The sequence below is a fragment of the Salmo trutta genome, chromosome 12 (genome assembly GCF_901001165.1).
Source record: "Salmo trutta chromosome 12, fSalTru1.1, whole genome shotgun sequence".
Taxonomy (NCBI): Eukaryota; Metazoa; Chordata; class Actinopteri; order Salmoniformes; family Salmonidae; genus Salmo; species Salmo trutta.
The window spans coordinates 61,359,735-61,386,423 of record NC_042968.1 but is presented as its reverse complement, the minus strand read 5'-3'; the positions used below and the strand labels follow the sequence as shown (position 1 = coordinate 61,386,423).

The 26,689-nt window shown below is 43.1% G+C and overlaps 1 protein-coding gene and 1 long non-coding RNA gene across 5 annotated transcripts in view; one reads left to right on the top strand and one right to left on the bottom strand.

The window, feature by feature from the left end:
- LOC115203925 (homer protein homolog 1) overlaps window positions 1–19,328 on the bottom strand; it is a 73,387-nt gene extending 54,059 nt beyond the window's left edge. The window contains exon 1 of one of the 2 annotated variants that reach the window (XM_029769020.1): window positions 18,163–19,328. In XM_029769020.1, coding sequence (XP_029624880.1) covers window positions 18,163–18,167 — 5 coding nt within the window. In that variant the 5' untranslated portion in view covers window positions 18,168–19,328. Of the gene's footprint in view, window positions 1–7,940; window positions 8,061–18,162 lie in introns of those variants that run through there. The other variant, XM_029769019.1, reaches the window with a different exon arrangement.
- LOC115203926 (uncharacterized) lies at window positions 8,699–23,973 on the top strand. 3 transcript variants are annotated; one of them, XR_003880280.1, is made up of 4 exons: window positions 8,700–8,924; window positions 10,010–10,135; window positions 14,858–14,997; window positions 22,963–23,973. It is a non-coding gene; the product is annotated as an uncharacterized LOC115203926 (long non-coding RNA). The 3 variants fall into 3 exon arrangements; XR_003880279.1 differs by lacking the exon at window positions 22,963–23,973 and having other exon boundaries at window positions 8,699–8,924; window positions 14,858–15,175; XR_003880281.1 differs by lacking the exon at window positions 14,858–14,997 and having other exon boundaries at window positions 10,010–10,219.
- Window positions 23,974–26,689: the final 2,716 nt, after the last annotated feature.

The following is a 26,689-nucleotide window of genomic DNA, read 5'->3' as shown; positions in this document are numbered from 1 at the left end:
CCAAGACTTTCTGCTTTTCACCCCCTACCTACATGTACATATTACCCCAATCAATCATCCCAACTACCCCATACCCCAGTACACTAGCCCGGTACCGGTACTCCTTGTATATCGACTTGTTATTGCTATTTTATTGGGTTTCTTTATTTGTTTATTTTCATACTTTTTAACTGCATTGTTGGGGAAGGGCTCGTAAATAAGCATTTCCCAGTAAAGTCTACACTTGTATTCAGCGCATGTGACAAATACAATTTGATAGTGTCAGACAACAATCTGAGGGACTGGTGCAGATCCACAGACCAGAGGTTGAGAAGGAGTCAAGAGCAAAAGCTTGAGACACGTTCGGGTTGTGGTTTCGAGCTATAGCCCTCTCTAATGAAAACATTAAAAAAAAATACTTGGCATTGAAAAAACCCTTGGTTGGACTAAGTTGACTGAACCATGAGTGAGAGGGCCACCGGGGAGCAGCCCTGGCCTGGCCAGAGTGAGCTCTTCCTGGGCTTGTAAGCCTCAGGGTCTCTCCTCCCCTCTGGAGCTTTCACACAGCTCAGCCTCACCGTTCAAGACAGCAGCCACTCAAAGACAAACACTATTATAGCTCAGATTTTTCTGTCCTCCGCAATAAACCCCCACAAATGAAGCCTCCGGTATGACAGCCAGGCATTGTGCCTTTAAAACGGGTCTCATTTCATAGAGATTCAGTCCTTAGGTGACTATCTGCTGGGTGAGAAGAGAAGTCTGCAGGGGAAAGCCCAATTAATTGCTCGGCGGTGGCTCAGAGCTGGTCCCATTCTCACGGCATACCAGGGTTCTTCTGTAGGACAACGTCCCTGTTTTAACCAGTTAATTAAGTTAGCAGAGTGGAGTGGTGGGAGTTTGGCAGCTGTCATTTAACACAGACTGGTGTAATCAGAGTGGTGATATGTGATGGGAGGGTGGACGGTTAACTGTACTTCATGACTCACACTAGATCAGACTGCGGAGAATAGATACTGTAGAGTCAGGCTATGTATGGAAGGTCCGTGAGCAGTAATGTAGAGCCAATGGAAATATAATATTGACGTGGGTACGAACCCATGGCCTTCATTATAGTTTTCCCATTACCATGTCTCTCTGTTGTCCTTAACCTCTACGGGCTAGGGGGCAGTATTGAGAATTTTGGAAAAAATATGTGCCCATTTTTAACTGCCTCCTACACCAACTCAGAAGCTAGAATATGCATATTATTGTTCAGGTTTGGATAGAAAACACCCTAAGTTTCTAAAACTGTTTGAATGGTGTCTGTGAGTATAACAGAACTCCTATGGCAGGCAAAAACCTGAGAAGGTTTCATGCAGGAAGTACCCTGTCTGACAAGGTGTTGTTGTTCTTGCTTCTGTTTATTGAAGAGTCAGGATCTTAGCTGTAACGTGACAATTCCTAGGGCTCCAATAGGCTCTCAGAACCCGGGAAAAACCTGAACGATGACGAGGCAGCCTCAGGCTGAAACACAGAATCCCCTTTTCCAAGTGTCCCATCAGAGGACAATAGAATTAGGCGCGTGCGCGATTCGACCGCGTGCAAGATTTTCCTTCGGCTGTTTAGCTAATTGCAGATTCCCGGTCGGAACATTATCGCTTTCCTACGAGATCAATTGCATAAAAATTGATTTTAAACAGCGGTTGACATGCTTCGAAGTACGGTAATGGAATATTTAGAATTTTTTTATCACGTTCTGCGCCATGCCCACGACCGTGATTTACCATTCTCATAGTGTCTAGAACGCACGAACAAAACGCCGCTGTTTGGATATAACGATGGATAATTTGGGACCAAACCTACATTTGTTATTGAAGTAGAAGTCCTGGGAGTGCATTCTGACGAAGAACAGGAAAGGTAATAACATTTTTCTTATAGGAAATGTGATTTCGGTGAAGGCTAATCTTGCCGGGTGTCTAAATAGCTAGCCCGTGATGGCTGGGCTATGTACTTAGAATATACATCCGAAAAGCTATTTTAAAATCGGACATATCGAGTGCATAGAGGAGTAATGTATCTATAATTCTTAAAATAATTGTTATGCTTTTTGTGAACGTTTATCGTGAGTAATTTAGCAAACTTTTAGTAAATTCCCCGGAAGTTTGCGGGGGGTATGCTTTTTCTGAACGTCACATGCTAATGTAAAAAGCTGGTTTTTGATATAAATATGAACTTGTTTGAACAGACATGCATGTATTGTATAACATAATGTCCTAGGTGTGTCATCTGATGAAGATCATAAAAGGTTAGTGCTGCATTTAGCTGTGGTTTGGGTTTTGTGACATTATATGCTAGCTTGAAAAATGGGTGTCTGATTATTTCTGGCTGGGCACTCTCCTGACATAATCTAATGTTTTGCTTTCGTTGTAAAGCCTTTTTGAAATCGGACAGTGTGGTTAGATTAACGAGAGTCTTGTCTTTAAATAGCTGTAAAATAGTCATATGTTTGAGAAATTGAAGTAATAGTATTTCAAACGTTTTAAAAATCGCGCCACAGGATTCAACTGGCTGTTACGTAGGTGGGACGAATTCGTCCCGCCGGTCCCATAGAGGTTAATGTTCCAACTCACTGAACACTCAACGTCCACAACTTGTTTTCATACAGAGACTAAACATACTGCCATCAATTGCCATTACACCCACTTCCTCCTGAAGCAAACTTTCCCGGTTATCTATCCATCAGTGCCCAGGTGTGTGTGTGCTTTTGTGTGAGGGCCTCTAATCCCTACCACAATGGACCGTTTTGTGGCATGCAAAGCTCAATGACGAGAGCTATACCAGAGGAATCCGACCACAGACCATGTTATCAAATCAGCAGTTCTCCACTTACCACCGATTACAATCCCTTTCACACTCAACCGCTATAGAGCTGAATGTCCAGGAAACATCATTCACTCACTGGCTATTTTCTGAAGTTGCGTTCAGAAATCCAGATTATATTTATAAAAAGTTATATGGCACATATGATAAGGATTACTATATCATAGTAATGTGGTTCCTGAGATGTTGAAACACTTCTCTAAAAGGAAATTGCGAGATCTGATCATCTGCACAAGGCAGTGCGACTGTGTTAAAGACAGGTTGGAACTCCACCAATCACTCGTAACAAAAAAAAATCCCTGCTTGCCTGCATTACAAATGTAGCTGCTGCCTGGTTGCCAAGGCAACACCCACATGACTCAGGGCCGGTCAGGAGCTGCGAGCATCCTCCAACCCCCTCTCTCCCTCCCACATGCTCTCTAAGCCAATCACAAGGCAGCATGTCCCATACACGATAAACCCACTCACAGAGGGAGAGTATGGGGCTTTGCTTGGCGCAGCCTGCGGTTTAAAATACCCATATGATAGGCTAAGGCCTGGCCTGTGGATACACAGGCTGAAGATATTGGCGCAACCTCTGGTTTAAAATACCCATATGCTAAGGCCTGGTTTGTGATCTGTGTGGTTCTGGTGACACACACATATGGTGGGTAGTTTGTGGTTTGTGTGGACTCTTCTGATCCCTCTCTCTCTCTCCCCCATAGTCTCTCTCGCTCTCTCCTCGTCTCTCTTTTCATCTCTCCTGTCGTTTGCTCAGGGTCAGTGGAGTATGACAGCTGGAGCCCAGTGAAGATGTCTGGCTTTCCTCCAATAATGCCGCATTTCCATGGAGACTTACCCCCACACCAGCGTGTCGCCAGTGTTTTTCTGTTAATGTAAACTCCAGTGTAATTGTGTTTCTATTAGGACTGTGACGCTAAGACCTCGGGGAGAGCAGAATCAAAAACCGCTGCAGCATCAAGACAGTTGCTTTATCAGAAGGTGTTAAAAGTTCAGTTAGCCATTGTTATGTAAATAGTAGCTGAAAAGTACCAGTGGCCTGAAATCCGGTCCGCCGGAGCCATGGCCCAGCGAGACACGGGTGCCGGCCAGCATAGACGGAAAGAGAAAAGTCTGAGTCTGGGTAAAACACTGGGGCAAATCCTGTACTGAAATGTGGCGCTCTCGCTCTTAATTCCACTACCTGTAGCTAGTTTTGGACCTCTGGGGACACTGCCATGGGTAGTAGTCAGGAGGGATCTGCTCAGAGGTTTCCTTCTTAATACCTTCCCAGTGCAATCTCTTCCTGTTTCGTCAACGAAACTGTACTTTATGCTTTAAAAGTGCACCATTCAGCATCCTCAGCTTCAGACTGGCATTAGCCATGGGTAAGATGGTTGACACAGGGCAGGAGCCAGGAAGGGCCTTGGCTAGGCCTAGCGTAGCTGTGGTAAGTCTGGTTGTGATGTCTGTTTTCAGTAAGGACACAGTGGGGTTTTCAAAACAATGTGCTCCTGACTCTGACCATCCACTTAGTGCCTGACAGTAACTGCCTTGTCCATCACTGGCACCCTGTACGATGAGATGATTTGGAGATCATTTCTACTCAGTCTGAGGACAGGGGAGAAGGTTTTAAAAAAGGCAGGACAGGCAGCACTGACATACTTCTACACGTATGAACAACATAATAAGGTTTGGGTTCAAGTTGTTGAACCAGATAAGGGCAGGGCAGACAATGTGAATTAGTTATGTTGATGATGGAGGAATCATAGTCTGAGGAATCATTCGTGGAACACTTTACCCTCCAGAATCGTTAGAAAGTTATGCCAAATAAAATAAAATAAAAAGAAGTAGAACACATCCTTGTCACCTCACTATTTCAATACAACTACTGTATACTAATTATTATTAATCCAATATATCTGACTGTTTATGACACCTCCTGAGAGTACTTTAGGCTGCTGAAGTGCCAAGTTTCAGGCTGGTTTACATTCATTCATTCATTATGCAGAACAGAAGCCTTGCACTAAAACGCTGTAGCAGCCAACTCTCTGACAGGCCTAATTTAAGAAAAGGGCACACTTTGAAGAAAGACACATTTGCCTTTTTTTGGTCAGAAACCAATTCCTGACTAGATTATATACTACAAACTCAAGGTTAGTTAGGCTCTTTATGGGTTAGTCACAGTTCACCCTAAAATCAAAGTTGGTCATATAAAGTCGAATTTAGTCCCTATTTAACCCAGTCTGTCGTGTAGCTATAGGCATATGCATCAGGCAAGACCCATCGGCTAGGGTTAAGGCTACATATGATAACAGGAGCCTCTGCGATGGGTATTCCATATTCCCATGATTAGTCTGAGCTGTAATTTAACTTAATGACTTCTGGGTTATTTTCTGGTATCAGTACAGTGCCTTCGGTACAGTGCCTTCGGTACAGTGCCTTCGGTACAGTGCCTTCGGTACAGTGCCTTCGGTACAGTGCCTTCGGTACAGTGCCTTCGGTACAGTGCCTTCGGTACAGTGCCTTACAGCCTGAATTCAAAATGGATTAAATCAAACAATCTCACCCATCTACACACAATACCCCATAATGTCAGTGAAAACATGTTTTTTGAAATGTTTGTAAATGTATTGAAAATAAAATACAGAAATATCTCATTTACATAAGTATTCACACTGCTGAGTCAATATATGTTAGAACCACCACCTGGATTGTACAATATTTGCACATTATTTTTAAAATTCTTTTAGGTCTGTTAAGTTGGATGTTGATTATTGCTAAACAGCCATTTTCAAGTCTTGCCATAGATTTTTAAGCTGATTTAAGTCAAAACTGTAACTAGGCCACTCAGGAACATTCAATGTCATCTTGGTAAGCAACTAAAGTGTTTATTTGGCCATGTGTTTAAGGTTATTGTCTCCCAGTGTCTGTTGGAAAGCAGACTGAACCAGGTTTTCCTCTGGGATTTTGCCCATGCTTAGCTCTATTCCGCTTATTTCTATAAAACTCCCTAGTCCTTGCCGATGACAAGCATACCCATAACATGATGCAGCCACCACCTTGCTTGAAAATATTAAAAAAGTGGTACTGATGTGTTGGATTTGCCCCAAACATAACGCTTTGCATTCAGGACATAAAGCTCATATATTTGCCACAATTATTGTAGTTTTACTTTAGTGCCTTATTGCAAACAGGATGGATGTCATCTTTGTACCTTTGGCTAAGGTGTATGTAAACTTCAGACTTCAACTGTATTGACTCAAGATGTTTCGGCTTTAAAGTTTTAATAAATTTGTACACATTTCTAAAAACATAATTCCACTTGGACATTATGGGCTATTGTGTGGAGGCCAGTGATACACAATTTCAATTTAATCCATTTTCAATTCAGGCTGTAACACAACAAAATGTGGAAAAGGTCAAGTGGGTGAATACTTTCTGAAAGCACTGTATACAGTGGTTTGGGCTTAGTGGGACTATCATTTCTTTTTCAACAGGACAATGACCAAACACACCTCCAGGCTATGTAAGGGCTATTTGACCAAGAAGGAGAATGATGGAGTGCTGCATCAGATGACCTGGCCTCCACAATGCCCCGACATCAACCAAATTGAGATGGTTTGGGAGGAGTCGGACCGCAGAGTGAAGGAAAAGCAGACAACAAGTGCTCAGCATATGTGGGTACTCCTTCAAGACTGTTGGAAAAGCATTCCAGGTGAAGCTGGTTGAGAGAATGCCAATGCCAAGCGTGTGCAAAGCAGTCATCAAGGTAAGGGGTGTCTATTTGAAATATCTGAAATATATTTTGATTTGTTTAACAGTTTATTGGTTACTACATGGTTCCATATGTGTTATTTCATAGTTTTGATGTCTTCACTATTATTCTACAATGTAGAACATAGTAAAAACAAAGAAAAACCTTTGAATGAGTAGGTGTTCTAAAAACTTTTGACCGGTAGTGTATCTTCAGAAAGTATACTATGTCCGAGTATGACAGCCTCATTCTACAGTAGTTCTTAGCTTTTGTTTAGCCACTGGAACAAATATTAGACAAATGTATGAATGAATTTACCAATTTCAATGGCGACAGTGTCAACCCATCACAAGGTCATCACTCCAGCCGTGGATGAGATGATCATTTTCCAATGATACCACATAGACATATTATTATCTGCCTCGAACAAGCTCTATCTTGGTGGCCTCTGGTACATTATATGGCCTTGATTCCACCTGAAATACACAGCTAAATGACTGAATACTTTAACAACTTTACCTCCCAGATTGGTCAAATTACTTGTGGTATTGAAAATGTAAGAAATCAGTATGTAGGCCTACATATTTACATTCAAGTTATGAATTGCCACAATGCTTGTTATTCAAATGATGTATTTTATTGGCTCTGCTGCCGTGGACACTTAGGGTAAGGAAACCAATGTGTCCTTTGGGTGAACTATCCCTTTAACAGTTTGGCCTGTCAATCAATCAATGTGGGTGGAATTGTCAGGGGAGGCGGCAGGATGTTTGTGAGTCACAGAGTTGGTAGTGTTTCAGACCTGTCAATCAATGTGGGTGAGACTGAGGAAAGGTGGTAGATTGTGACTACATGACTAAACTAAACAGTCTACTCTTTCAATTGAGTTTAGTTTGGCAACAACTTAAGCAAATATATTGTGCAGTAGTAGCCTTCCAGTATGCAAATTAGGGAGTGAAATGAACGGTTCTCTTGATCAAAAAGAGCTGTTCGTTCACGAACTTCGCATCACTAGGCTACACCAACGAGTCACTTTAGCGGTCACTGGCAAATCTCGACATGGGCTTCGAATCCTAGGAAAATACAAACAAGATCTTTGGTTTACTTGTCCCGATGTGAGACCGTGGACATATAACTACTGTGTAACAGTTATGAATAGCAAAGGGATATAGGAGATTGACTTTATTCAGTCAGTTCGACACCTTTTATAAACTAGTCAACACAAGCTGTTCCGTCGTCAAATCGACTCCGTGGCTGGCTATAGGCCTAGGAAAACGCGAAAGAAAATACATGAATGTGCCACAAAACAAGAATTAACTGGATTTCAACTCATCGTTACCCCTTACATGGGACATGTAAATTCACTCACAGGAGACGATGAAAAAGCATCATGTTCTCCCTCATCCGTGAAAAGAAATTTGACTGCAGTCAAACACAGGGCACTAAAAAAACCCACAGGTACCGAGAGGCGGGACAGACAGCAGACACAGTGTTTCCCGGTCATCGCTTTGTGATTTACAGGCACCTGTCCTATCAATAGATCCATAGACGATAATAAACGTCCATTCTCGCAGGTAAAGGCCATACAGACTTTGACTAGCAAATTGAAACTTTTAAATTGAAAGAAGCCTAATTAAAATGTATTTAGTGGAACAGTAGCCGGCTGACAATGAGCCTGTTAACCGCTGTTTAGCCGATAGCCGGCACTTATGGGAAAACACTGCTCAAATGTATTGAATTAAAACCCAGAACACAAAGCCATATGGTATGTTGATTATCTTAGAAAACTAGAAAAAAGGAAGCAGTAGCCTATTCACCAGGAGTAACCGCGGTTTGATCAATTGTTCAGTGGGCATTTGGAAGCTATAGGGCAATTCCACTGCAACGGAATTATGCAGGGCCACTTTAAAAATGTATGCTAAACAAAAACAAAAAACATTGATTTCAAAGTTTAAAAGGCCAATTGCCCCTTAAAACCAACTCCTCTGGTTTTAAACGGCGTATGTGGCATCAATATGAGTCAGAAACGTTATAGTGTAAATAGGATAAATTGTCAGTCAGTCTCGTCCCAAACAGAGTTTTGTACGTGAGTTTGTCACTACTTATTGGAGGGGTGGGTGTGGATTATTTACGTACTCATTTTTTCCAACGATGCCCAATTTCCCAGAAACAACATGTTGTGGTCCGCCCCCAGCTGCCATTTGTCGTCAAGTCTGCATATGGGTGCAACGCACGCACATTTCACTCAGCAAATACGAGTGAAAATGGGCTTCCATAAAGTTTGCGCAAACTTCCAATGCATTTCAACAATATTGCCAGAAATGGATTGTCAACCGTCAAACCACTGGTGTTGGTGAGTACGTTAGCTAAGTAGATTGCTGGTACTAGCTAGCTAGTAGCTACTTTTGGTTATACAACATTATTTGATAATGTTAGCGAGCCAGGCTAGTTATGAGAAGATCAAGTCCAGTGGGGTCTTCTTGGAACAAACTGTCTGGAGGGAGAAAAATGGCAGAAGTGGATGTTATGTCTGAATCAGATGGTGTGTCGAGTGGAGATGAGGGTGAGAAGAATTGGATTACCGTGGTGAATGCAAAAGTAAATAAGAAGAAATCCAAGCCTAGTTCTGAAAAGGCTTTTCACTAGATGTTGGAACATTGCTGCAGGGACTTGCTTCCATTCAGCCACAAGAGCATTAGTGAGGTTGGGCACTGATGTTGGGCGATTAGGCCTGGCTCACTGTCGACGTTCCAATTTATACCAAAGGTGTTCGATGGGGTTGAGGTCAGGGCTCTGAGCAGGCCAGTCAAGTTTTTCCACCCCAATCAAGACAAACCATTTCTGTATGGACCTCGCTTTGTGCACGGGGGCAATGTCGTGTTGAAACCGGAAAGGGCCTTCCCCAAACAGTTGCCACCAAGTTGGAAGTACAGAATCGTATAGAACGTCATTGTATGCTGTAGTGTTAAGATTGACCTTCACTGGAATTAAGGCGCCTGAACCATGAAAAATAGCCCCAGACCAAAATAGCTCCAAACTTTACAGTTGGCACTATGTATTCGTGCAGGTAGCATTTTTCTGGCATCCAAACCCAGATTCATCTGTCAGACTGCCCGATGGTGAAGCGTGATTCATCACTCCAGAGAACACGTTTCAACAGCTCCAGAGTCCAATGGCGGCGAGTTTTACACCACTCCAGCCAATGCTTGGCATTGCGCATGGTGATCTTAGGCTTGTATGCGGCTAAGGAAACCCATTTCATCAAGCTCCCAACAAACAGTTATTGTGCTGACGTTACTTCTAGAGGCAGTTTGGAACTTAAGTGTATTGAGTGTTGCAATAGAGGACAGACACATAAAATATATATATATATATATATTTTTTTTCTTCACATTTGGTTTCCATGTGTTTGATGCCATTTCATTTGCTCCGTTCCAGACATTATTATGAGCTGTCCTCCCCTCAGCAGCCTCCATTGATGTAGACGGGAGGGGTATCGATCGCCAGCTGAGCCTAAATGCTGCAATTGTGAAGTGTCCTGTTAGGCTGAAGGAGACGGAGGTGGTAAGAATAAGGGCTGTTCAGCATGTCTCTTATGCGGAGGCGGTGAGAAGAGTGGAAGAAAGGAGTGAAGTTGAATAAATAATGGTAGGAGTAGTAGAGACGCCAGATAATATTCCTTGTCAACAGAGGGATCCTGACATGTTGCATGTGAAGAAAGTGGACTTTGTTTTAGAGGTCGACCGATTAAATCGGCATGGCCGATTTCAAGTTTTCATAATCAGTAATCGGCATTTTTGGACGCCGATTACATTGCATTCCATGAGGAAACTGCGTGGCAGGCTGACCACCTGTTACGCGAGTGCAAGTTGCTAGCTAGCATTAAACTTATCTTATAAAAAAAATCAATCTTAACATAATCACTAGTTAACTACACATGGTTGATGATATTACTAGGTTAACTAGCTTGTCCTGCATTGCATATAATAAATGCGGTGCCTGTTCATTTATCATCGAATCACAGCCTACTTCGCCAAATGGGATGATTTCACAAAAGCGCATTCGCGAAAAAAGCACAATCGTTGCACGAATGTACCTAACCATAAAACATCAATGCCTTTCTTAAAAATCAATACACAGAAGTATATTTTTTTATACCTGCATATTTAGTTAAAAGAAATTCACGTTAGCAGGCAATATTAACTAGGGAAATTGTGTCAATTCTCTTGCGTTCATTGCACGCAGAGTCAGGGTATATGCAACAGTTTGGGCCGCCTGGCTCGTTGCTAACTAATTTGCCAGAATTTTACATAATTATGACATAACATTGAAGGTTGTGCAATGTAACAGCAATATTTAGACTTAGGGTTGTCGCCCGTTTGATAAAATACTGAACGATTCTGTATTTCACTGAAAGAATAAATGTTTTGTTTTCAAAATGATAGTTTCCGGATTTGACCATATTAATGACCAACGGCTCGTATTTCTGTGTTTATTATAATATAATTAAGTCTATGATTTGATAGCGCAGTCTGACTGAGCGGTGGTAGGTGGCCGCAGGCTTGCTTCACAGCGCTGTTTATGACTTCAAGCCTATCAACTCCCGAGATTAGTTTTGCCAGCCTAAAGTGCCTATTAGAACATCCAATAGTCAAAGGTATATGAAATACAAATGGTATAGAGAGAAATAGTCGACGCGTCATAATTCCTATAATAACTACAACCTAAAACTTCTTAACTTGGAATATTGAAGAACTGGGAATATTGAACCACCAGCTTTCATATATTCTCATGTTCTGAGCAAGGAACTTAAACGTTAGCTTTTTTACATGGCACATATTGCACTTTTACTTTCTTCTCCAACACTTTGATTTTGCATTATTTAAACCAAATTGAGCATGTTTCATTATTTATGAGACTAAATAGATTTTATTTATGTATTATATTAAGTTAAAGTAAGTGTTCATTATTCATTCAGTATTGTTGTAATTGTCATTATTACACAAGAAATGTTTTAAAAGTAAAAATAATTTGGCAGATTAATCTGTATCGGCTTTTTTGGTCCTCCAATAATCGTTATCAGTGTTGAAAAATCATAATCGGTCGACCTCTACTTTGCAGTGATTATTGCATTGGTTATCAACTGCACAGAGGAAATCAGAGAAAATAGGCATTGTGAGTAAGGTTGGGCATTTTGGGGGATTTTACAGCAGATGCAGGCACGAGCCTGTTTACGGATCCAAATTTGTTGGTCACATACACGTGTTTAGCAGATGTTATTGCGGGCGTAGCGAAATGCTTGTTTCTAGTTCCGACAGTGCAGTAATATCCAACGATTTCACAACATATACCAAATACATACCAATCTAAAGGAATGAAAATTAGAATATATAAATATGGACGAGCAATGTCAGAGCGGCAGACTAAGATACAGTAAAATAGAATACAGTACATACATATGAGATAAAGCTGTTTTTCAGTCTCGGTCCCAGCTTTGAAGCACCTGTACTGGCCTCGCCTTCTGGATGATAGCGGGGTGAACAGGCAGTGGCTCGGGTGGTTGTTGTCCTTGATCTTTTTGGCCTTCCTGTGACATCGGGTGCTTTAGGTGTCCTGGAGGGCAGGTAGTTTGCCCACGGTGATGCGTTGGGCAGTTCGCACCACCCTCTGGAGAGCCCTGTGGTTGCGGGCAGTACAGTTGCCATACCAGGCGGTGATACAGCCCGACAGGATGCTCTCGATTGTGCATCTGCAAAAGTTGAGTGTTTTAGGCGCCTTCTTCACCACACGGTCTGTGTGGGTGGACCATTTCAGTTGGTCAGTGATGTGTACGCCTAGGAACTTGAAGCTTTCCAACTTCTCCACTGCGGTGTGGATTGGAGGGTGTCCCTCTGCTGTTTCCTGAAGTCCACGATCATCTCCTTTGTTTTGTTGACGTTGAGTGAGAGGTTATTTTCCCGGCACCACACTCCGAGAGCCCTCACCTCCTCCATGTAGGCTGTCTCATTGTTGGTGATCAAGCCCACTACTGTTGTGTCGTCTGCAAACTTGATGATTGAGTTGGAGGCGTGCGTGGCCACGCAGTCATGGGTGAACAGGGAGTACAGGAGAGGGCTGAGAACGCACCCTTGTGGGGCCCCAGTGTTGAGGATCAGCGACGTGGAGGTGTTGTTTCCTAGTCCAGGACCCTGTTACACAGGGCGGGGTTCAGACCCAAGGCCTCAAGCTTAATGATAAGCTTGGAGGGTACTATGGTGTTGAATGCTGAGCTATAGTCAATGAACAGCATTCTTACGTAGGTATTCCTCTTGTCCAGATGGGATAGGGCAGTGTGCAGTGCGATGGCGATTGCATCATCTGTGGATCTATTGGTGCAGTAAGCAAATTGAAGTGGGTCTAGGATGACTAGTTTTACTAGTTTCTCAAAGCACTTCATGATGACAGAAGTGAGTTACCTTTGCTTTCTTGGATACAGGAACAATGGTGGCCATCTTGAAGCATGTGGGGACAGCAGACTGGGATAGAAAGAGATTGAATATGTCCGTAAACACACCAGCCAGCTGGTCTTCGTATGCTCTGAGAACGCGGCTTGGAATGCCGTCTGGGCCGGCAGCCTAGCGAGGGTTAACACGCTTAAATGTCTTACTCACGTCGGTCACGAAGATGGAGAGCCCACAGCCCTTGGTAGGGGCTGCGGCGGTGGCACTGTTTTATCCTCAAAGCGGGTGAAGGTGTTTAGCTTGTCTGGAAGCAAGACGTCGGTGTGTTCGCGACGTAGCTGGTTTGTCTTTTGTAGTCCGGAATTGTCTGTAGGCACTGCCACATACGTCTCGTGTCTGAGCCGGTGAATTGTGACTCCACTTTGTCCCTATTCTGACGTTCTGCCTGTTCGATTGCCTTGCGGAGTGAATAACTACACCGTTTGTATTCTGCCATATTCCCAGTCACCTTGCCATGGTTAAATGAGGTGGTTTGCGCTTTCAATTTTACGTGAATGCTGACATCTATCCACGGTTTCTGGTTAGGGTAGGTTTTAATAGTCACAGTGGGTACAACATCTCCTATACACCTCCTGATAAACTCAGTCACCGTATCACTATATTTGTCAATGTTAGGCTACCCAGAACATTTCCCAGTCCACGTGATCAAAGCAATCTTGAATCATGGATTCCGATTGGTCAGACCGGCGTTGAATAGTCCTTAGCACAGGTACTTCCTGTTTGAGTTTCTGCCTATAGGAAGGGAGGAGCAAAATGGAGTCGTGGTCAGATTTGTCAAAAGGAGTGCGGGGGAGGGCCTTGTAGGCATCCCGGAAGTTGGAGTAGCAATGGTCGAGTGTTTTTAGCAGCGCGAATACTACAGTCAATGTGTTGATATAACTTTTTTCTAATTTGAACTGTGACCGAAGGAGTGGGATGTTTTATTTGTATATGATGTTGGGGTCCCTCCCTTTTCTTCCCACAATATCCCGTACAGCGAGTGGCGGCAATACACCAATAAGTGTAGTCTGCCATAAAACCTTAAAGAAGAAGACGAAGGCTAGCTATCATACCACAGATGAAAGGGGAATGACATTGTAGCTAGCTGAATACATCAAGCTAACATGTAATGTGGTGTAGCATGTCAACAACAGCCAACTGTAGCAGCAAATAGCAGCAAAACGTATCAGCAAGCATTCAGCAACGTACACAGCTGGTTGCATAGTAAGTGTCAGCGTCACTGGCTTGAATCTATTCTGTAGTTAGTCCCTTTAATAGCATATACATTACTTCCAAACTACAGAAAGTATTTTTTTTGCTCTGTTGATTGACTTATATTTTATTTCATTCACAGGTTATGTAAAAAACCTGGTGAATTTGTTGTTCAGCAGGGTTGTGATAACCCCCTTACCATGTCATAGCCGTTACAGAAGGATGAGGCAGTGGCAAGTCACCAGTCCCACTTCAGGGTAATGGAGGACACTTGAATCAGGTTGATCACATTTGACCTGGTCAATGGTCAAAATACCATCTGTCCTGGAATTCACCAAACCACCATTTATAATGTAATCAGTACTGTGTGTGTCTTGTATGTTCTAAGGAGGTGCCCCCTTCCACTGCGTCAATGGATTACTACTGGTCCCAGGGAGTAATGCCAACCAGTCAGTGCCATGCTGGCACGTGCCCCTTGTGAATTAGCTGTGAATCAGGATCTCTGATTGGCTACGTTCAACAGTGTATTCACTGTTGGCTTCCGTGACTGTATGGTGACAGTGTTTCTCTCTCTCTCCCTCCCTCTGCGATATAGGAGCTGAAGTCAGGGCTCCTTTTATAAGCAGTATCTGAGACGAGAGGGACCTGGAGCGGATTTATGCTGCCGTGCCCATCAGGAGTTGGCAAACATCTCAGAAGGGACACAAGTTGATGATCACTGACAGTACATCACAAGTAATATCACCCTTTCAATACGTGTCACTCATCAACACTTCCTCGTTTTCCTACAGATGGGCAGGAGAGATTATGGCTGGGCGATATGGCCAAAATATCACAATATTTCAATTTTTTTTTTTACAGTATGACGGTATTTGACAATATTTCACATTTTTGAATAAAAGTTCGGAATATGCTTTGAGTAGTTCATGACCCTAGGGTGGCAATGGGGCTTTGTCCACTGTTCAATCCAACAAAAATATTTTTCAGCATTTTCATCAATTTCCACACTGTGCCATGTAGGGCTGCATGTAAATTGGTGAACTCTTGGAATCATGGAAATATAATGATTATTCTAATTCCATACACTGAACAAAAATACAAATGCAACAACTTCAAAGATTTTACTGAGTTACAATTCATACAAGGAAATCAGTCAATTGAAATAAATTCAGTAGGCACTAATCTATGGATTTCACATGACTGGGAATACAGACGTGCATCTGTTGGTCACAAATACCTTCTAAAAAAAAAAAAAAAAAAAAAAACTGGTAGGGAAGTGGATCAGAAAACCAGTCAGTATCTGGTGTGACTACCATTTGCCTCATGCAGCATGACATCTCTTTCGCATAAAGTTGATCAGGCTGTTGATCGTGGCCTGTGGTATGTTGTCCCACTCTCCAATGGCTGTACGAAGTAGCTGGATATTGGCGGGAACTGGAACACGCTATCTTACACGTTGACTCAGAGCATCCCAAACATGCTCAGTGGATGACATTTACATTTAAGTCATTTAGCAGACGCTCTTATCCAGTATGCAGGCCATGGAAGTACTGGAACATTTTCAGCATCAAGGAATTGTGTACAAATCATGGGGCCATGCATTATCATGCTGAAACATGAGGTGATGGCTGTGGATGAATGGCACGACAATGGGCCTCAGGAGCTTGTCACGGTATCTCTGTGCATTCAAATTTGCATTTTACCGATTGCATTGGGTTCGTTGTCCGTAGCCTATACCTGCCCATACCATAACCTCACTGCCACCATGGGGCACTCTGTTCACATCGTTGACATCAGAAAACCACTCGCCAACACAACACCGTACACGCCGTTTACCATCTGCCACGTACAGTTGAAACCGGATTCATCCATGAAGAGCACACTTCTTCAGCGTGCCAGTGGCCATTGAAGGTGAGCATTTGCCCACTGAAGTCAGTTACAAGCCGAACTGCAGTCAGGTCAAGACCCTGGCGAGAACGACGAGCATGCAGACGAGCTTCCCTAAGACGGAATCGGACAGTTTGTGCAGAAATTCTTCGGTTGTTTAAACCCACCGTTTCATCAGCTGTCCGATGGCTGGTCTCAGATGAGCCCGCAGGTGAAGTCGGATGTGGAGGTCCTGGGCTGGCGTGGTTACACATGGTCTGTGGTTGTGAGACCGGTTAGACATACTGCCAAATTCTCTATAACGCTGTTGGAGGTGGCTCATGGTAGAGAAATGAACATTAAATTAACTGGAAACAGCTCTGGTGGACATTTCTGCAGTCAGCATGCCAATTGCATGCTCCCTCAACTTGAGCCATCTGTGGTGTTGTGTGACAAAACGGTACATTTTAAAGTGGTCTTTTATTGTCCACAGCACAAGGTGCACCTGTGTAATGATCATTCTGTTCAATCAGCTTCTTGATATGCCACAACTGTCAGGTGGATGGATCATCTTGGCAAAGGAGAAATGCTCACTAATAGGGATGTAAACAAATTTGTGCACATTTGAGAAAAATAAGCTTTTTGTGCATATGGAACATTTGAGATTTTATTTCAGCTCATGAAACATTTTACAACACTTTACATAGTGTTTATTTTTGTTCAGTGTATATTATTATGGGGTATTGTGTGTAGATGGGTGAGAGAAATCTAAGTTAATACTTTTTTAATTCAGGCCTTAACTGCATTTTTATTTTCAGGAATAAGTCAAGATGTATCCATTTAGGCAATCTGTATCAAGAGTCCAATGTGCACTTTCTAGTGTAACCTTATCCTTTAGTCAATCAAAATAGCCTCCAACACTCTACTCAGCAAATTGGATGTAGTCTATCACAGTGCCATCCGTTTTGTCACCAAAGCCCCATATACTACCCACCACTGCGACCTGTATGCTCTCGTTGGCTGGCCCTCACTTCATATTCGTCTCCAAACTCACTAGCTCCAGGTCATCTATAAGTCTTTGCTAGGTAAAGCCCTGCCTTATTTCAGCTCACTGGTCACCATAGCAGCACCCACTCATAGCACGCGCTCCAGCAGGTATATTTCACTGGTCATCCCCAAAGCAAACTCCTCCTTTGGCTGCCTTTCCTTCCAGTTCTCTGCTGCCAATGACTTGAACGAATTGCGAAAATCACTGAAGCCTTATCTCCCTCACTATCTTTAAGCATCAGCTGTCAGAGCAGCTTACCGATCATTGCACCTGTACACAGCCCATCTGTAAATAGCCCACCCAACTACCTCATCCCCATATTGTTATTTATTTGCCCATATTACTTATTTATTTGCCCCTTTAAATCCATTAAAGGGGCAATCTGGGATTGGTACATCCATTTTTGGACTTAATTTAATATATAGCTATTGATTCTGGAAGAATTAAACTTTAAAAAATGGCTCATGAGCAATGGTCTTACCCCATCAGAAACTAAAATACAGTATATGTTTGTTTTAGTACATTGTTTGTAATGACTGACTATCTCATAACTCGTAGTCCGAATTGTTTTGTGGATGGCAAAAACAAGCTTCCATATTCATATCTGTTTGATTTGAAATAAAACCCATTACCTCTGCCACATTTTTTTAATTGATATTAAATGGTTTACCAATCTAATAAATACTTTTTTATTTGACTGCCAAATCGATATGCTCCTATGAACTTCATATGTTGGGTCCTTTTTTAAATGTAAATGACCTAAAGCTCAGGCCATGGGCTGATGTTGAGGCTGTCAACGCAAGGCAAGCCAACTTCAGGTAAATCATGTCGCCAAACAGCGTATTGTTGCTGTCAACCTTCTACCCCCCCACTTATCTATCTTGAAACAAACCAGGCTTCCAAGAAATCATAACACACCCATGAATACAATTCTTGTCAGGGAAGAGTAGTACAGACTAAATGGCACTACATTGCGCGATACGTACCCCATTTTGCTTGGTTGTTAAATCGAAGGGAAGGGATTCAGTCCGTGGGCGCAGGGCTCCAAAGGCGGAGTGAACAATCTAGGTAATGTGTTTTTCCTCTCCAATAAGCAGCTCTTCACAGCGCTGTTGACGTCTGTGGCTTGACAGCAGATTCTAGATAGTCAGTGCGGTTCCCTTCACGCCGACATGGCTTGCTAGTCCGTTCTACGCTATGGGGTGTTGGTTCAAAGTTCACCCAAACAAACGTGTCGGTGTATTCATGATGACCGAAAACATCGGTGTTGACGTTAGCTAAATTAAACGCACTCTTCAATTATGCTCAATGGGAAGCGAAAGCACGGAGGATATATAGCAGCTACGCTAACGTTGGCTACCGAGGCGCGCATACATGACTGACGGTTCTTAATTCCAAAGTAGCGCGAGCTCCTTTTTACACTTAAAAAGGCAGGAAAAATAGGGACCGCTTGCATTGATATTGGCAGCACACCATCTTCTCGTCTGCGAAAAAAAATGCTTAAAATATCCACTTGGTTCTAGACGGATTTGGGTATTACTATTACAGCTCCGCACGGCGCTCCTCTCCGTTGACTTGCATTTCGCTACTCTCCAAAGATGACACCGCTCTCAAAATGTGACCAGCTGCGTGCACCGCAGTTATCCTCGGGCGAGAAAGATGCTTAACATTCATTCTTGCTTCTCACTTTGAAAGGCCCGACTGTTCAACATTCCGAAATGTAACGTTACTCAATCCCTGGCGTCGTAAGTGCCATCAAAATTCCTCTAGTAGCTATCCTACTACAGTTTATCAAAACGCATACATCTGCAGCAATAATAAACTCATTTTAGTTACAGGGAAAAATATACATTTTTATGTCGAATTGGCTTCATCTCCCATCTGTTTTCGCGGAAAGACTTGGTACATTCTCATGGCTTCATCGTCTCCTCTAGTCAGACCAAACCAGCTACCGGCATCTTCAACGCCTGGTCAAATAAGGCCGAATATGAAATGCTATGCTGAATTAAGTTCAAATAAGAACAATAGTCAATTCGTTGATATTATTCATCAGACAGGGATTTTAAAATGTCAAATCACGGCCAGTCTTTGCTCCATCGAACGCCTCCCTTTTTCTCCAGCCGTCTGTCTATGTGGTGTCTGATCTCTCCAATCATCCCATTCATCACCTCTCTCAACCCATCCTCCCGTTGTGTTCACTGAAAGCATGAAATTGGCCCTACGTGATCACGCCGCCCCTCCGCACAACGTCACCGTATCCTTAGAAATCTGACGCAATAAAATAGTTCCGTCATTTCCGTTTATCAACTGAGGAATAGTTCGTATTATACCTCAGTGGTTGCAACCTGCAGTTTATTATGGGCCCTATAATAAACCTGCAATAAACATGTAATGCAATATTACGTTTAAGTTTTTCATTGCGGTATGTTTTGTGACCGTGGATTGGATGAGAATGCGGACCTACATTATATGTATATGACCTTTCCAAAGCATCCACTAATTCAGCACACTGCACAGATCTCTTAGATTAAGAATTAGAATTCTACAGATGATTCACCCAGAGGTCGACTTTATGGATAGCCACCATATTACTACTCTACAACTTTTTTGTATTAGAACATATTTAGTTACCCTATATACATTAAAAGCATATACAGAATGATAATCGATGCAGTGTATACATCATTGAGTAGTTCCATTTAGCTTATTGTGCAATTGATGGTGGACACCTTGTGGACATTGGATGTCAGTGGCAAATGTGGCCACTACAGTGTGTCTATTTACTGTTATTGAACTCAGGTTCCCACCCTTCAGCTTGTTTTCTTTTCAACCAGACAACAGTGGCATATTGGCCTTTAGTTTTGACCTATGTTAAGGGCTTGTTGTATGCTTGCCATTCTCTCTTTGGCATCAAGAGGATCCTTCTTGCATGCAATATGGCATGTCTGTTATCAGTTTTATCAGATTACTAAATGTAATTATCAATCACTGTTACCGAACCTGGCTGTTATCAAATTGTTCTGAGCTGTTCATTGCTTCAAATAAATCACAGATTTTGGGGGTGCCCTTGTGCTAATGGAATTTCATTGAAACATAACATTCTCCTGCCCTGTCCCTTAAATCCTCACCTCGCATCTGATTTACCACCTGAGAAGAGAGTGAGCAGGGAACATGGCTATATACAGGTAATTGACAAAATATCGGAAACACTTCTGTAAATAAAGAATACAAAGTATATTGAAAGCAGGTGCTTCCACACAGGTGTGGTTCCTGAGTTAATAAAGAAATGAACATCCCATCATGCTTAGGGTCATATATAAAAATGCTGGGCAGGCCATTATTTTGGCTGCCATGGCAATGCCCCCATAGGATTACAATGCCTCCATCCACAGGGCACGAATGGTCACTGAATGGTTTGATGAGCATGAAAACAATGTAAAGCATATGCCACGGCCGTCTCTGTCACAATCGTCGTAATAACATTCAGACCAAAGCGCAGTGTGATATGGGTTCCACATGTTTATTGAATGAAATGCACAAAAACAATAAAGAATGAACAAAACGTGAAGCAAATTAAGTGGCTATATACAGGTAATGTCAAATCTTTTCAGTCTCCTGAGGGGGAATAGGTTTTGTTGTGCCCGCTTCACAACTGTCATGGTGTGTTTGAACCATGTTAGTTTGTTGGTGATGTGGACACCAAGGAACTCTCAAGCTCTCAACCTGCTCCACTGCAGCCCCGTAGATGAGAATGGGGGCGTGCTCGTTCCTCTTTTTCCTGTAGTCCACAAACATCTCCTTTGTCTTGATCCCGTTGAGGGAGAGGTTGTTGTCCTGGCACCACACGACCATGTCTCTGACCTCCTCCCTATAGGCTGTCTCGTTGTTGTCGGTGATCAGGCCTACCACTGTTGTGTCATCGGCAAATTTAATTTCGTTGGAGTCGTGCCTGGCTGTGCAGTCATGAGTGAACAGGGAGTACAGGAGGGGGCTGAGCATGCACCCATGAGGGGCCCCTGTGTTGAGGATCAGCGTGGTAGATGTGTTGTTACCTACCCTTACCACCTGGGGGCGGCCCGTCTGGAAGTCCAGGATCCAGTTGCAGAGGGAGGTGTTTAGTCCCAGGGTCCTTGGCTTATTGATGAGCTTTGACGGCACTATGGTGTTAAACGCTGAGCTGTAGTCAATGAATAGCATTGTCACATAGGTGTTCATTTTGTCCAGGTGGGAAAGGGCAGTGTGGAGTGCAATAGAGACTGCATCATCTGTGGATCTGTTGGGGCGGTATGCAAATTAGAGTGGGTCTAGGGTTTCTGGGATGATGGTGTTGATGTTAGCCATGACCAGCCTTTCAAAGCACTTTATGGCTACAGACGTGAGTGCTAGGGGTCGGTAGTCATTTAGGCAGGTTACCTTAGTTTTTATGGGCACAAGGACTATGGTGGTCTGCTTGAAACATGTTGGTATTACAGACTCGGACAGGGAGAGGTTGAAAATGTCAGTGAAGACACTTGCTAGTTGGTCAGTGCATGCTCGCAGTACACGTCCTGGTAATCTGTCTGGCCCTGCAGCCTTGTGAATGTTGACCTGTCTAAAGGTATTATTCACATCGGCTGCGGAGAGCGTGATCACAGTCTTCCGTTACAGCTGGTGCTCTCATGCATGTTTCAGTGTTATTTGCCTCGAAGCGAGCATAGAAGTAGTTTAGCTCGTCCGGTAGGCTCATGTCACTCAGCTGTGCTTCCCTTTGTAGTCACCGGGTCCGACGAGCGTCAGACCCGGTGTAGTACGACTCGATCTTAGTCCTGTATTGACGCTTTGCCTGTTTGATGGTTCGTCAGAGGACATAGCGGGATTTCTTAAGCTTCTGGGTTAGAGTCCCGCTCCTTGAAAGCAGCAGCTCTAGCCTTTAGCTCAGTGCAGATGCTGCCTGGCTTCTGGTTGGGGTATGTACATACGGTCACTATGGGGACAATGTCATCGATGCACTTATTGATGAAGCCAATGACAGATGTGTTGTACTCCTCAATGCCATTGGAGGAGTCCTGGAACATATTCCAGTCTGTGCTAGCAAAACAGTCCTGTAGCTTAGCATCTGCTTCATCTGACCACTTTTTTATTGATCTAGTCACTGGTGCTTCCTGCTTAAATATTTGCTTGTAAGGAGGAATCAGGAGGATAGAATTATGGTCAGATTTGCCAAATGGAGGGCGAGGGAGAGCTTTGTATGCATCTCTGTGTGTGGAGTATAGGTGCTCCAGAGTTCTTTTCCCTCTGGTTGCACATTTAACATGCTGATAGAAATTTGGTAAAACTGATTTAAGTTTCCCTGCATTAAAGTCCCCGGCTACTAAGAGCGCCGCTTCTGGGTGAGCGTTTTCTTGTTTGCTTATGGCGGAATACAGCTCATGCAATGCTATTTTAGTGCCAGCCTCTGACTGTGGTGGTATGTAAACATGACTAATGATTACACCCTAAATCAGATAGATACAGGCAAGAGTGTGCAAGGCGGTATTGAATGTGTCACTGGCTGTCACTGTCTGTCACCTCAAATGTTTCTCGACCTGTGTGCACCTACGTTGTAAACTTTAATTCAGTCTAGGTTGTAGCAACCTCATGATGGGAATAGGGAAAATGTGAGTATCATGTAGTAGCCTAAACCTATTACTGTTACATTGAACTGGGTGAATGGAATATGAATGACAGTCATTCAATATGCTGTAACTGAAATAAGGCCATGCTCATAAATGTTTAATTTTTTTTAATGTCTTCCCTATCTTAAACAGCACTGACCACCACTGCTACACAGACCTGTATGAAGAGGCGGGAGGCAGCAAGGAAGGAGTGAAGGATGAAGACACAGAGAGTATGACCTCTGAATGGTCTTTCCACAGCAGACACTCAGACTGGAAGGCCAGGGGGTAACTGGAGAAGTTTGTCCTGAAGGATGAGACTCCTGTGGTGGAGCTGGAAGGGTAACCAGCCGTAGAGGAAGGCTTCAGAACCTGGGCCCAGGAATCATATGCGCTGGACAGCTTTCTCTCACACCCTGACGATGCACAGACAGAAGGGGAAATCCATGAGTCTGAGCATGACATGACAGATTTCTTCCTGGCGAACGCCAGGTTCTCTCCATCCGATGATCGGTACGTTTCATCACTGGATAAAGAAAAGAACAATGCAGAACCTGTGAAGGAGAATAAACATGTCAAGGCAGACAATAACGTTTTAGAGACAGTGCAGGAAGCGCCTCAGCCTCAAGTGGTGGAAGAAGGAAAAACCACGGAATTGGGAGCGAGACACAGGGCATCGTCACAGATATAAATGAGCCGCCACTGTCTGACCCAGAGTCTTCCTCTGAGGTGGCTGGTGGGGGGAGTGTCACTGAGCCCCCCACAGACCCAGACCTCTCACACAAGCATGATGCTCCCAAAGAGGAACTACAAACCCTCCCGTTTCCTCTGAGTGACAGTGGAACCCAGAAGATAACCAATCAGGAAGCTCCGAAGCAAGTAGCCCTGCTTAGAAGGAAGCCAGTTGCACCTCCAAAGACCTCTCTGAATCTAGCGCCAATGGCTCAAGCCCATATCCCAGTCGAGATCCTGGAGGAGGGAGTAGGGGATGGAGGGAAGGAAGAGAGGGAGGAGGAGAAAGCCAAGGCGTCACCAGTTAACGGCTCATCCTCATTTTACCAATCCCAAATTGCACTGCTATCAAGTATAGCTACTGACCCAACAATTGAAGAAGGGAGCGAAAAGCCCCTTAGACACTGAACCAGTAAAAGTAGAGAACAAAAATACTTAATTGGCTGAGGGAAACACAGAACCACATCAGGCTGAGGAGAGTGACAGCCCCAAGCCAGATACTGACCCGGTATTGACAGGAGACCAAAACAGAACCTGAGGAGAGACTATACCAGAGAAAGGATAGACAGAACCAGCTGAGTCAGCTAAGCCAGAGGTTGAACCAGAGAAAGGAGTGGTCAGCAGTGAGACTGCATCAGCTACAGTACAGCAGGAGCTAGCCAGACCTCTCCTCCTGCTACTGCCCTAATGCCTGCCACAGTGACTGAACCAGCCAAAGATAGCAGAAGATGCATCCTCCTTAAGCCTTGTTTAGTGTCACACCCTGATCTGGTTCACCTGTTTTTGTGATTGTCTCCACCCCCTCCAGGTGTCGCTTATTATCCACGGAGTATATATCCCTGTGTTTCCCGTCTCTCTGTGCCTGTTCGTCTTGTTTGCCAAGTCATCTAGCGGTTTTCCTTGCTCCTATTTTTCCCAGTCTCTGTTTGTTTCTAGTCCTCCTGGTTTCGACCCTTGCCTGTCCCGACTCTGAACCCGCCTGCCTGACCACTCTGCCTGTTCTGACTACCAGCCTGCCTATCCCCTTGTACTGTTTTGGACTCGGGTCTGGTTTCTGACCCCTGCCTGGCCTGACCTCGAGACTGCCTATTGCCTGGTACTGTTTGGACTCTGACCTGGTTTATGAATTCTCACCTGTCCCCGACCTGCCTTTGCCTACTCCCTTTGTTATAATGAATATCAGAGCTCTACCATCTGCCTCCTGTATCTGCATTTGGATCTCGCCTTGTGCCCTTATAGTTTAGTGGAAAAATACAATGTGCTTTGAGTCTTCTTGGTATTATGCCGCAGCAATTTGGAATGGAGAGGTCAAATTATGAATTGATGCAAAAATGACAGAATGTCACCTTTTTTTCTGGATATTTTTATGCATAAGTGTTTTAAATCAATAGCACCTTTCTGGGCCCCTTTTTTGGCCAGATAAAGCCTACTCCTGGACATAGAAACACTTTCAATGGAGATTCTCCATTGAGCAGTAATTGTTAGGTTATTACCATTTTATCATGTAATGTCTAAGTAAATACCTGATAATTTCTGTACTGTGAAATAAAGTGCTAGCTGTATTCCTCTCCTTTTGTGCCTAAGAGAGGATTATACCCGCTGCTCCAGATCATCCAATCCCCTCTTTGTTGATGGATGGTAGCTGGTTGAGATATAGCTTTGTGTGTGTGTGTGTGTGTGTGTTTGAGAAATAGGAGCAGTGATGTGCAGTGAGGTCAGTGGCTGGGTAACCACTAGCTAAAATGTTCACCACACAACAGATAGCGTCAACAACTAGAGTGACATAAACTATTAACTGAAATTGACTAACAATTTTCGCCAAATGAAAATACCAATGTAGCCAAGATACACAAACAATAGCCTCCAAAGGCGGCATATTTCATATCATTCGACAAAATGACACACTACTTAACTCAGCTCAGCCATAGACCAATGTAGCATCCCCAGTTGCAACCAATAGGTGGCACTAAAAGACCAATATATGGACACATTTCATCCGAATAGTTTGCAATGCAAACTCCATAGCAATGGATTTGCAATTCTTCCAATGCACCGTAAGCAGCACACACAATCAGACACACACATAATAATATTATTATATGAAATATTATTACACGCACAATAAATAAGGTTCTAATCAAATTTCCATATAAACAATCGAAATCACTGAAAAACTGCAGTTCAAAACGTCATAAAAGTGTATCATCAAAACTAAATTCTATCTTGATAAATCACATGCATTCAAAGGGATGTTGTCTATTTTCATGTTCATTCAACAGTAGCCTAAATTGCAAATTGTAAAGGAAAATGCATTTAGGTCTACTTTTACGTGTAAATGAAGTCCATTAATTTGTCCTTCAGTGTGAACCTCTCAATGACAGTGTTGTAGGGCCAAGGATGACACAACACTGATATTGTCCAAAATGTTGTAAAACTTCCCTCTTGTGCACATTGACCTTATAGGAAGGGAGTGTGTGTGTGTGTGTGTGTGTGTGTTAGGACAACTTCCAGTGAAACTGGAGGGCGCGCCATTCAAAAAAATAATCATAAAAATGATGGATATTAAACATTTAGGTACATATAACTGTCTTATATCGGTTGAAAGCTTACATTCTTGTTAATCTAACTGCACTGTCCGATTTACAGTAGCTATTACAGCGAAAACATGCCATGCGATTCTTTGAGGACGGCGCTGCACATCAAAATATTTTTCCACCGGCACAGGTTTCATAAATTCACAAATAGCAATTAAATATTCACTTACTTTTTGAAAATCTTCCTCTGATTTGTCATCCAAAAGGTCCCAGGTATAACATGTAGTGTTGTTTTGTTAGATAAAATCCTTCTTTATATCCCAAAAAGTCAGTTTAGTTGGCGCCATCGATTTGAGTAATCCACTCGTTCTACTTGCAGAGAAAGGAATCCGAAAATCTACTCCTAAACTTTGTTTCAACAAGTCAAAATACGTTTCTATCTACTCCTCAGATACCCTAAAATGTAATCAAGCTATAATATTTTCTACAGAAAGAAGTATGTTCAATAGGAAACTGATTTTAGCAGGTGCGTCCTGTCTTCATGGCGTGCGCAAACACAAATTTCCAAGACTGTGTCCCTGTACTAAAACTGATACTTCTTATTCGTTTTCTAA